A 12,131-nucleotide genomic window follows, 5' to 3' on the forward strand; every position below is an offset into this window, starting at 1 on the left:
GTGATGAGTGTTCTGAAGAGAACTAACTTTCGATGAGGCCAAGCGTAACAGGGAGGCTTGCTCCCAAGAGGGCGGTCGGGGAAGGCCTTCTCTCCACCTGTCAGGCTCCACCCATCCCAAGCTTCAGGGCTGTGCCCAGGGAACAGTCTGTTTGGCTTGGCAGATGAAGAAACGGAGACCAAAGTGGGACAAGAATTCATGACTCCCACACCCACGCTCCGTCTGCTTTTCTACACCACCTTTTTCTTATCGGTTGACAAATAACGATGAGGAAAGTTTGCCTCCAGTAAAGCAGAGAGTTGGGCCTGGGCCCAGGCTGAGGGCTAGCAAGCCGCGTGGTCAGGCCCGTCTACACAGAGGCCAGAGGCGACTGGGAAGCCACCTGAGTCAACACTCTGTCTCCAGCTCGCTTTACCCTTTGGGCTCCTTCGGTGGCAAGTGACAGAGAAAGCAACTTGGAGCGACCTAAGAAATAATTCATGGTCCTAAGGAGTCAACATGTGAGAAAGTTGACCTAGGAAGAAAGGAAGACAACAACCCAAGCTATTTGTCGAAGGAGAAAAAGGAATCTCTTGGTGCCTGAAACAATCCAGGGTAAATCTTCTTCCTTCAGGTTTAGCTGGATCCAAGTCCCAAATGTTTCCAAACCCAAGTATGTTCCATTTCTCAGCTCTGTTTTCTTCTGTGTGTTGGCTTCAGTCCACCTCTACATGAGGCAAGATGGTGTCAGTCTTCCCTCACCTTCATGGTGGAAGGACATGGAACCAGCTAGCCAGTTGGAAAGGGTAGGCATCTCCTCCTAGTCAGGCCAAGGTGCCCGGATTACTCTGATTGGCCAATCACTGAGGAAGAGGGATTGGAAGGCCCTGATTGGCTCAGGTCTGGATTGCTTGGTCTAGCCAGGGAGCTCTGCCGTGGTGGCCTAATTTGAACCTTATGGACCAAGGATCAGGGAGAAGGTCCCCAAATGAAAACTGGATGCTGTTATAGAAATTACATTGGCCCAAACCCAGCAAATAACGCTAAGCAATATGTATTGGGCACTTAGTGTATACAGTCCCCTTCTAAAGGCTTCACAGGCATTAAGCCATTTCCTCCTCACAACTCTTTAAAAAGTGCTCTTATTGGCCCCACTTTACAGTTGAAGACACTGAGGCCACAAGAGGGTAAGTTACTTGCCCAACAACTAGTCCATAGTGGAACCAAGATTTGAACGCCGGCTGTCTGGCTGCAGACCCCATCTCCACCCCTTCTCCGCCTGTTCCCTGCTGCATTTTAGCACATATCTCTCTGCTTGGCTTCCTCCAATCTCTCTATCAGCTCCATGAGATTAGAAATTTGTGTCTTTTTTTTTTTCCACTGATCGTGAAACAGTACCTGACCGCAGATGCACAGATATTCGGGCATGTGAATTACATGGCCTCCCAAACACCCACTCACTTTACATACAAAACCTTGTGATGTTCATCTCTCTGGTACCTTAAATATATCGCTTCTAAACTTTCTTTGAGCTTTAACTATACTCCATGGTCCTGTCCTAAAGGCTCACTGTGGTTTGCCAGTACTTTGATTCCTGACACTTTTCACTTTTAGCTGGAGGTGTTCAGCTCTGGCTTTTGACCTCTTGACTCCTAAGAATGTCAGCTCCCTGAGGGCAGGGACTTTTTTTTCCCACTGCTTTATCTGCAGTGCCAAGAACTGTGCCTGACATGCAGTAGGTCTTTGAGGATTTCTTGTTGAATCAATAGTTCTGCAACTAATGGGGTTCCTAAACAAACCTTTCTCTTTATGTCCTAATTTCCTTTCCAGATCCTGAGCTCTTGTCTTGAAACCTGATCTTTGCCTCCTCCCTTTGAAAAACTCTTCTCTTGTCCCACGTCCTGCTTTGAGAGCTGGCTTGGTTCCCTGCCTCCAGCTGGAATTCCAGGCCCATGCACAGAAAGCCCCCAGATGCCCTGGCCCTAGGTAGGGAAGACAGGGAAGGTCTGTGCCCATAGGTTGCAGGAGTTCCTGTCCTTTCCTTGACAGCCCTGGAGAGGAAGAGAGAAGGCTGGAAAAAGTCTGTGACCAGGAAGAAGGGGAGACACCAGGGGAGTATAAGACTTAACAGATGTGCTTGTGTCATCCCCTGTCTAGACAACTGGGCTTGTAAGGTTCGGGACCACACATTTCTATCCCTCCCACTCTGCCTGCTATTTGCTCAGGCCATTTCCCGTGCCAGAAGCACCCTGTCCTCTACCCTCTCCTTCAGAAAAATCATGTGGATTCTGCAGAACTTTGTTCCTGTTAGGCTTCTTAAATTTTATAAGGCCTCCTCCAGGCAGCCCTCTCTGACTGCCCCCCAGGCCAGCAGTTCCCCCCTTCTTCTTCCTGTTTGTTCAGTACACTTAACCACAGCTTCTTGTATCATTCGTCAGTTTCCCAGTGAGCATAGGAGTCAGGATGGGCCTCTGAGGTCAGGACGTCTGGGTGCAAATCTCGACTGTGAGGTCTGCTTGCTTTACCCACCCAGGGCCCTGCGGGAAACAGAGGGTGTCCTCCAACAAAGGTGTGAGCAGAGTGTAAGAAAATGAGTCCTACAGATCCCTGGGGCTGGGGACAGTGGGGAACATTTGCTGGAACCAGAAGCGGGCCACCCACAGGAGATGTGGCCCCGAGCACAGCAAGAGAGGGATGTGCTCAGTTCCCAGCACCCGGGCAGGGGGGACGCCTGGCAAGTACCCAGGCCCCTCCTCACACGGTCCCGTCCCCTGGTGGTGTCCCCCTTGGCCAGACCCCACCAGGAGCAAGAGAGCACGGAGCCCATTGATGTGGTCCAACCACATGAACCTCCCAGGGTCCAGGGAAGCACAGAGAGAGGACGGGGAGGAAGCAGGCCAAGGGACAATATTCTGCGGTTCCTCCAAACTGCATGACCTTGGGCAAGTTCTCGAAACTCTCCATGCCTCAGCTTCCTCGCCTGCAAGTAGAACATCCAGCTTCATAAGTGTGTTGTAAGGGTGATGCGACCTAACAGGAGGAGGGCTGAGAAAGGGGCGGGGCCTGTGATAAGTACCCCATAAATATCAATTATTCTTCATCACTGTTCTGTAAGGGGGTTTACTGTGTTGATCCTGGTGCTTCCTGTTGCGAAAGACAGCTCCAGCTCAGATTAACTGAAGCGGCAAAGGCTACTTGTCTGAGCCTGTGACCAGGCACAAGGCTCAGCCCGGTGTCACCAGCACCCCTCTGAGCTTCCCCCTTGCTGGCGGGCATGGCGCTCCCGCTCCCTGCACCCAGCCACCAACCCCCTGCCCCAGTTTCTTCCCGCTGTCTGCCATTGGCTAAGCCCAGGTCACATGCCTGCCTCTGGGTCAATCTCTGGAGTTAGTGAGTCGGAACATGTTGATTGGCTCTACCTGGGTCACGTGTTCTGCTCTCCAGTCAGGCTGCCCCTACCTAGTGCAGTCAGGGGGCGGTAGGGACCCCAACCACAGCTGGGGGTTGTTGTCACGGGGAAGAAATTTCTCTCCTAAGACAGTAAATAGCTTAGGTACCTGCTACGTGCCAAGCACTGTTTCGGACATTGGGGATGCAGATATGAAACAAAGCTGACAAAAATCCATGCCCTCAGGGAGCGGACACTCTAGTGGGGGGTGGGCTGGAAGGGGGGACCCATAAAGAAAGAAGTAAAAGATGTAGTTTGTCAGAGGTGGTTGGTGCTAGTGGGAAGAGAAGAGATTTCTGCTAACCTACAAAGACAAAATGTAAGCAAAGAGCTAAAGGAGGGGAGGAAAAGGCCTTGAAGATATCTGGATGAGGACTCCAAAGCAGGTAAGTGCAAAGGCCCTGGGGTGGGGACATGCCTGGCATGTGCAAAGTACAGCACAGAGGCCAAGTGGCCAGAGCTGGGTGGGCAAGAGGAAAAATGGAAGGTGATGAGGTCAGAGAGGGGATGGGCAGACCATGTAGGATCTCGTTGGCCCTTTGGAATGTCTGGGGTTTTGTTCACCAGGAAGTAGAAGCCCTTGAAGGCTTTTCAGTGCAGGAAGACAGCCTCTTTGGTTTTAACAGGATCCTCTGGCTACTTGATAGAAGGAGGAGGAGGTAGAAGCAGGGAAACCAGTTAGAAGGCTGTTAGGTTCTGGGCGGGAATATCTTACCACCTAACACTGTGCCTCGCACATAGTAGGTCCTAAGTAAAAATTTGTAAAGTAAATGAAGGAGGACTAAGTGGTCGGGCTGTCTGGACCACCTGGCCCCAGCACATGGAGCATCTCGCCACAGCCTACAGTCCCCTTTCTTCCCTTCTTCCTGCGTTTTCTTCCATCTGGTAAGTGCCTTGCTCTGCCTCTAGCCACATCCTCCTCCCCCACCCCCTCAGCTGCTCCGTCATTCCCAGATTCTGCTTGGCTAATCTTGTTGGCAATTTGAGGATCCTCAGAGGAAGACTACCATCTGGGTTGTTCTGGGAAGGCCTGGGTGAGGTCCTGGGAGCTTCCCCAAAGCTGTGGTCTGTGGAGTGGGGAGGTCATTGGTCCCCCAGAGACATGTTCCACTCTGCAGGTTAATTTATCTTCTAGATAAATCTAGAAGCAGGAGTGATGTTTCTGAACACTTGGGATACTAGACATTTCTAGAGCTGTCTTCCTAGACTGGCAAGCCTTTGCCAAGACTTGTAGAAGATACAGGACAAAGAGAAGGACCCAGATGGACCTTGGAGCGAGCTGGTGGGAATGAGACGAGGTGTCCAGGGTATAGTGGGGACATCAGGCCACTGGTGCTGTACGGAGTCACCGCATACTCTCTGTTTAACCACTTTGAATTTTTTCCAAAAAGGAGAAAAAATGGAGGCAGAATCCCATGTGTCATTTTTAATTGATTTCTTTAGCATCCAGAGAGAGGCTGGCACAAGGCCAGGGGAAGTCAGAGCTGGGGGAATTCATCAAAAATCGACCTACCGATGACTTGATCTGATGAAATAATTAGCCCCTGTTATTCTCCAGTCTCCAGTCACAGAGCTTTGACTTCCATCCAGATGGGGAGCGTCCTGGCTGGTGGGGTGTAGTTGCCAGGGAGCAGGGACTGAAAGGGACTGTGGTTGTTGCGGGGAAGGAAGGGGACATGAGAAAACTAGCGTGGGTGCTAGGAACAGAATCCAGCTGACCACATCTCCCAGCTCTACCCACCATCTGGCCCAGAGCTTTCAGTACAGACTGCACCTCCCAGCTCCATAGCCCCTTCTACATCACAGGTACAGACCAAAGACCCTCAGGGGACACCTGGCCACCTGCTGCTCCATTTGGCAAATGAGGAGGGAAACTGAGGCTGGGAGCCTCAGGAACTTGCCCAGCAGGCTGCTTCCAGAGGCTTCTGTTTGAGCCAGAACTGGCTTTGAACCTGCCACTTAATCGCGTGATCATGGAAAAAGCACTTTTAACACTGTGTGCCTCTGCTTCCTCATCCGCAAGATGAGTATAATATGGATGAGTGGAAATGCGGATTAAACGTAAAATGTCGAGAGCAGGGGCTGGAGTATGGTACGCTCTCCACAAGCATTCGCTGTTACTGTTCCTGGCAGAAGAGAGTCGTGGGGCACCCCTTGGATAGTCTCTCAATGTTAGTGTTTGTTGTCTCTCTGAAGGCATGTGACTGTGCGTTTCACACATGAAGGCGGGCTGGTGGGCACATCAGTTCAAATGCAAAGCACAGAGCATCCTAGTGTGTTTCCAGGAACAGGTGGACACAGCCTGATAAACAACATGATTTGAGGACCACCCCCACCCCAGGGTTTGGGTTAATTCAGGGACCGATTTGATGGTGGAACATGTGTACTTTTCAACCCTCTTCCAGCCTCCCCCTCCCTCCAGCAGAAAGTCTGGGATGGTGCTAATGCATTTTGACTCCTTTCCACACTTAAAAAGAGAGCGTGTACAGGTGGGAAAGGAGGCGGGCATAGAGCTCAGCTTAGAGCCTTAGGAAGAAACGAGAAGCTCTGAGACTGAGTAGCAGTGTCCGCTTTCCTTCATTTCGTGTGAGTTCGTTTGGTGGCAAGGGGAATGCCAGTTTTCCCCTTTACCCTTGGATAGAAAGTTTGCTTTTTAAAAACACGGATTTGTGTTTTTGTTTTTAAATGAAGCCATGTCACAGCAGAAGGGCTGTGGAGATAGAGCGGCAACGGGGGGCTGTGGTGTCTGAATGGGGGAGGCTGGGAACGGTGCGTTTAGGGGAGGGGACCCGCAGGGGAGCAGAGGTCAGACCTTCTCTGCCGTTTCCTCCCCGGGGTGAGCTCCGGACCACGACTGAGCCGCCATGTCCTCCCCTGTAAAATGGGAACAGCGCTCGTGCCTGTGTGGGAGGTGGTTGGGAGTGGGGGAGACTCTGCAGGCAGAGTGCCCCTCACAGCCCACCCACGACTACAGCGACCATGATCTACCAATGGTTTACTCTGTGAATGACGTGTTCTGGGTCATTCCATGTGCCGGCCTGTGGTCTCAGCACTCTGTATGAACCTGGTTCATCCTCCACACCTGTTTTATAAATAAGGAAACTGAGGCACAGAGGTGTTGAGTTATTTGCCTTGGGTCAGCCAGCAAGTGACTCCAAAGTATGTGTCTTAACCATCCACAGTGTGGCACAGCAGGAGCTCAGGACACACTTGGTGCGGTGGCTCTGGCTGCTGAGAGGCCACAGGATGGAAGCCAGTGCTTGCCCTTGGAGCCTGTGAAAGTCATGGTTCCCAGGTCAGCTCCGCTTCGAATGTGGTCCCCATCTCCATCTCCCCTCCCTGCACAGCTGTCCTATTGGCGGTCCTTGGGGAGGGAGACAGAGCAAGAAGCCTGCTCCATCTCCTAGCCTGCCCCGGGGAGTGTCAGTTGAAGGCATGACTTCCAGAGGCATTTTGGGTTAAGGGAGCAAAGAAGGAATCTTACAACCCCTGGAGGGAACTGGCACGGGAGGGGAGTCATCACTCCCCATAGGCTTGAAGGGGCAAGAGGAGGCTGAGAGTGCCGCCAGGACTAAAGGAAAGCTAGAACCATGGCCAGCCTAGAGAGACAAAGGCCCTGGGTGCCTGGGATGCAAGAGAGGGAGCAGAGCTGGAGAAACTGATTTCCTGCTGATTTCCTGCTGATCTCCTGCCTCCACCTGCCCAGCAGAACTCCCAATGGCAGAACTAGCAGGAAGCCGGGGACTGCAGGTGCCACCTGTAGAGGCGAGACTGGCTTCCTGGGGCACAGAGGAGGGACAAAGAGCAGCCCGCCCCATGGACCCTTCCTGCGGGGGGATGACAGGGGATGGGGGTTGGTGATGCCTCGGAGCCTCCATACGGAGGTCATGACATGGCCCTGCCGAGCCCCGTGGCCCTCAGTCTGCAGAACTCAGAGGACCTTAACCAAATCTCCATTCCTTTAGCTTTCAGAATATGTATTGGGCTCCTACTACTACTACTACATGACAGGCATAGTACTAAGAGCTGGGGACCCAGCTGTGATTAACATAGGCCCACTTACTACCCTTGTGGGGCTGAGCCTTTAGTGGGGAGAACTGGACAACTAAGATAATTGCAGGTTGTAGTAGGGATTGTGGAGAATAAACACAGTTATAAAATACAGAGAGCGCCTCACGTGGAGGGCACCACCTTAGATAGGGGAGCAGCCCTTTCTGAGGAGGTGACGTTTGTGCCAAGACTTGACAGAGGAGAGTGAGCCCTGTATAGAAAATAAATCTGAGGGGTGCTTGGGTGGCTCAGTGGGTTAAGCCTCTGCCTTCGGCTCAGGTCATGATCTCAGGGTCCTGGGATGGAGCCCTGCATCAGGCTCTCTGCTCAGCAGGGAGCCTGCTTCCCCCCACCCCCCGCCTACTTGTGATCTTTCTCTCTGTCAAATAAATAAATAAAATCTTCCCAAAAAATTTAATTTAATTAAAAAAAAAAAGAAATCTGGGAAAAGAATCTTCTAGGTTTAAGGAAGAACATGTGCAAAGGCCCTGGGGCAGAAACACACTTGATTTGTTAACAGAAAGAAGCCTGTGGGGCTGGGGAGCAACTGGGAGGAAGGAGAAGAGGTAGGAAGGAGCTAGATCTGTTGAATCACATGGTGGGGAGTGTGCATTGTATTCCTTGGGCTGGGGAAGCCAAGGCAGGGGTCTGAGCAGGTGAGGGACAGGACTGGGGCTAAAGTGAGGTGAGCACCCCACGCTGGTGCCATCTGGGGTGAGTCCCTTCTATCTTATGCCCTGAATACCTTGCTGGTCTCAGGCTGGGCCAGGCCCACGGAGTGATCCTATGGGATTTACCTTTTAGGAAGATATTCCCGGTGCCCTGGAGAGGATGGAGAGTGAGGGCACAGTCGGGGGAAGTGGGGGACCTTTTAGGGGGCTGTTGCAGTGGCACATCTCCTCCCATGGACCAGAGCCCTTGATAAGTTCCCTGAGCTGCAACTTTAGTGAGGGGAGGTGGGCAGAGTCCTTCAAGGTCAAGCCGCCCCACCTCCAACAAACCTGGTTTCCTCCTGGCACGTCTGCTTGCTCACTGTCTCTCATTTTAAATAAATGAGACCTAAAGTCTATATCTGGAAAGACTTGAAGGCTCATTTCCTCAAGAAATAGAAAAATGACCACAGAGAGCAAAGAGCAGAACAAGATCAGACCTGCCCAAGCCAAGATGCGCCATCCTGCTGTCCCTCCCACCTTTGCTGGTGACCGCCTCAGACCTGGGGGGCCCAGGGGTGACCGAGGTCGCAACAGACTGTGACAGCTCTTCTCCTGTAGCTTTTTAGCCCTCAATTTTCTCTTGTGTCCTTTTGTTGATTCTACAAACTTAAAACTCACGTGAATAACTTGCCCAGCTATGGGGTCTGTCTGCAGGGCGCCTTCACACACATCCCGCTGGCTTGCGCTCCCTTAACACCGTGTCTCCCCATTTTATTCGCGGGAAAGCTGAGGTTCCCTGCTGGCTTGCTGGGGAGGATACCCGGCTGGCGAGCGACACAGCTGGGACTGGGACGCATACAGGGTCGCTCAGCCCTGCACATCCACACCGGGCCTCAGCCTCACGCTGCACTGCCCTAGAGCGGGGACTGTCCTGCTCACCTCTGCCTCTCTGCCCCACCACACCCCATCTCTCTCACCTCTGGGGAGGGTGGGGGGAGAAGGGAGACCCAGAAATCTCTCTTCCCATAGGCTGGGCTCCTTCTTTTTCCTTGCTCTGGGGCTGGTCTGTCTGTTGAATGGGTTGGCGGATTCAGAGACAGGCTGGTTATCTGACTTGGGCCCAGGGCTGCACCCAGCACATTCAGAAGACTGCTGGTCCGGGAGAGAAATCTGTCTGCAGAAGCAGTCACAGAAAGCTTTCCTGCCACTGTGTCGCGGGAGCACATTGCAAGTTCCTTCCTTCCCACTTTCTCACTGCTCTAGCTCCCCCTGATCAAAGGAACCCTCGGTGTCCATGCCAGAAATCATTATGCAAGCCCAAGCCGTCAGGCGGCCTTTACGTAAAGACTGACCTGATTCTTTTCCTCCTACTTTAGATCTGTGAGTAAAGTGGGAAGAAGCGACAAGAGACACAGCCACAACAGGCGACTTCAGACTCCTGGGTCCCGCAGGACGCCCAGATCGGCGGCCCGTAAAATGGCCCCGCCCAGCCTCCTGCTTTGCTTGCTGTCCGCCACCGTGTGCTCTCTGCTGGGGGGAAGTTCGGCGTTCCTGTCCCACCACCGCCTGAAAGGCAGGTTTCAGAGGGACCGCAGAAACATCCGGCCCAACATCATCCTCGTGCTGACGGATGACCAGGACGTGGAGCTGGGTAAGCAGCTGGCCCTCAGGGCGCACCTCCCTGGCCAGGGCCACCGTGCTGGGGCCGAGGCTCCTGACGCAGGGCGGCTGGAGGAGACCCCGGGGAGCTCGCTTGGGTTTCAACCAAGTCACACGGGTTGTCCCACACACGTGCCTTTGCAGCTGGGTCCACAAGGCCAGGGGTCTCCAACTCGTTCCTAAAGCAGAACCCTTTCTCGATTGCTCCAAAAGTCAAAAGAGATGTTTGGACCAATTTGTTATTTTCATGCAGTTTCTATCGAGTACATGCTATGTGCCAGTGTCGTAGGGCCTGGAACTTCAGTAATGAGTGAGAAAGGCCTAGACCTTACTGTCACAAAGTGAGGGACACAGGTAATAGCAGGGTCACAGGGACGATCATTGCAAGAAGGGAGAAAGGGGCTGTGCCAGATGGGGCCATCTCAGAGGGGGAGCCACTTCGGATTGGTAATCAGGGAGGGCCTCTCAGAGGGGGTGATGTTTGAGCTGACACTGAAACTGTGTGTGTGTGTGCGTGTACATGTACCTGTGTGTACACACATGCACGTGTGGGCCCTTCCTCTCCAATCACCACTTCAGGTGACCTCCTCCTTGGTGGCATCCAGGGACAGGGAGGGCGGACACAATTTCTAGTAATCTGACCCTGTTCACAAAGATGGTGCCTCAGGACGATAAGCGTGGCCGCCTCCTATCCAGAGCTTCCTCCACTTGTGGTGCTTTGGCTCTGGGGAAAGCGGGTGAGGACAGGGACTCTCGCCAGGGTTTAGCTCGCTGGTTCGGATGACAGACGTGTCAGGGACTTCTCCAGCTCGCAGTCTCAGTGCCTTCTTTACCCATGCACGCCACCCCGGCCGCCACCTCCTTAACCCAGCAAGAGGCCATCCTGGCTCACCCCTGGCTCCGCCCCTGCATTCCCACGCAAGACCACAAGGCCCTGCCCCAGCCGTGGGTGCTATACCTGCCAGAGGCTTTTCTCCCCACTTGTCCCCTTGCATGAGGACAAGCTGCCACACATGAGGCCACCAAGAGCAAGCCCTCCAGAGTCCATCTCAGCTGCACCTTCTGGTGCTCAGCTGTACCTTCTGGGGGCTGAGCTCCACTGGTAGTTCCAGCTCACCGTTGGGGTGGGGGGTCTCCCTCAGGAAACCTTCTTTCTCCCTAGCTTGTATCCGTTCCCCTGCCCCCACCTTGAAGTCACTGAGTTTACCAGTTCTCTTTCTCAACAGGACCCCATACACAGAACTGCCCTATAGGAATATAACGGGCGCCATAAATGCAAATGACATAAGCAATTTTAAATTTTCCAGTGGCTACATTTTTTAATGCTTAAAAAAACAGGTGAAATTAATAATGTATTTTTGTTTAACCCCATGTGTTCAGATGATTATCATCTCAACATGTAATCAATATAAAAAGTCCTTCAGGAGATAGTTTACATTTTTTATATTGTTTTTGAAATCTGGCCTGTAGTTTACACTTAGAACATAGTTCATTTAGGACTAGCCACCTTGCAGGTGCTTGGTAGTCACTTATGGCTACTGTATTGGACAGCAAACAGCCTTGTGTGGTTTTCCTCCTGCACATTTTCCCTTCTAATCACTAGTGTCACTGTGTACTGTGAAGATCTGAGAAAAGCCTTTTAAGCAAGGGGAAGTAGCATGTGCAAAGGCCCTGAGGCAGAAGCAAGGAAAGGGATTGGGCTGGAGCCTGGGAAAGGGGGCTGGAATAGGAGACTGGAAAGAGAGGATGGAGCCCTATCTTGGAGGCTTTCATGGGTAGAGAGTGCCAATAGTTGACTAGGTGAGGGGTGGGCTTTTAGCCTCTATCCACTGTCAAAGGACAATTGAATATTATAGATGGCAACAAATGTAAATATTTCCTGGCTAAGCCTTTGCTACCAAACCTGAGATTGTGGTGAAGATCCAACTTCAAGTCTACACTCTTTTTGCATCCATTATTAAAAGCATGCATCACTCTTTTTAATTACAAAAAAAAAAAAAAAAAGTGACTTATATACATCCCAGTTGCTCTTTATAATGATTTGTATTAATGATCACAAGTATAGATTTTTCTCCGGGAGCTCATCAAGTGCAAGAAGTCTTTGTAGGCAGGAAGCAATCAGAGCCCAGAACCTTTATTGACAGTTGAACACACAGAATACCTATCTGTCCAGCAGCATCTAGCTTGAACCGTGTTTGATGAACATGGGGAGTCTACAGTCATGGCCATAGGGACGCAAATTTTGTTTCTGGTAGACTTTTGCAGAGAGTACTTGCATGAGGCACCCGGATCTCTGAGCACAGGGGTCCTGCTTCACAGGGTCCCTCAACGGTGGTCATGCC

General features: G+C 52.1%; 1 protein-coding gene across 4 annotated transcripts in view; it reads left to right on the forward strand.

Annotated features, from left to right (window-relative positions):
- Nucleotides 1–12,131, forward strand: part of SULF2 (sulfatase 2) — a 112,996-nt gene that overhangs the window by 16,868 nt on the left and 83,997 nt on the right. For all 4 annotated transcript variants that reach the window (XM_004746246.3, XM_045082130.1, XM_045082129.1 and 1 more), the window contains exon 2: nucleotides 9,507–9,781. In XM_004746246.3, the coding sequence (XP_004746303.2) occupies nucleotides 9,607–9,781 (175 nt within the window). In that variant the 5' untranslated portion in view covers nucleotides 9,507–9,606. The remainder of the gene's footprint in view (nucleotides 1–9,506; nucleotides 9,782–12,131) is intronic.

The sequence above is a fragment of the Mustela putorius genome, unplaced genomic scaffold (assembly GCF_011764305.1).
Source record: "Mustela putorius furo isolate JIRA1106 unplaced genomic scaffold, ASM1176430v1.1 tig00000592_pilon_pilon_pilon, whole genome shotgun sequence".
NCBI lineage: Eukaryota > Metazoa > Chordata > Mammalia > Carnivora > Mustelidae > Mustela > Mustela putorius.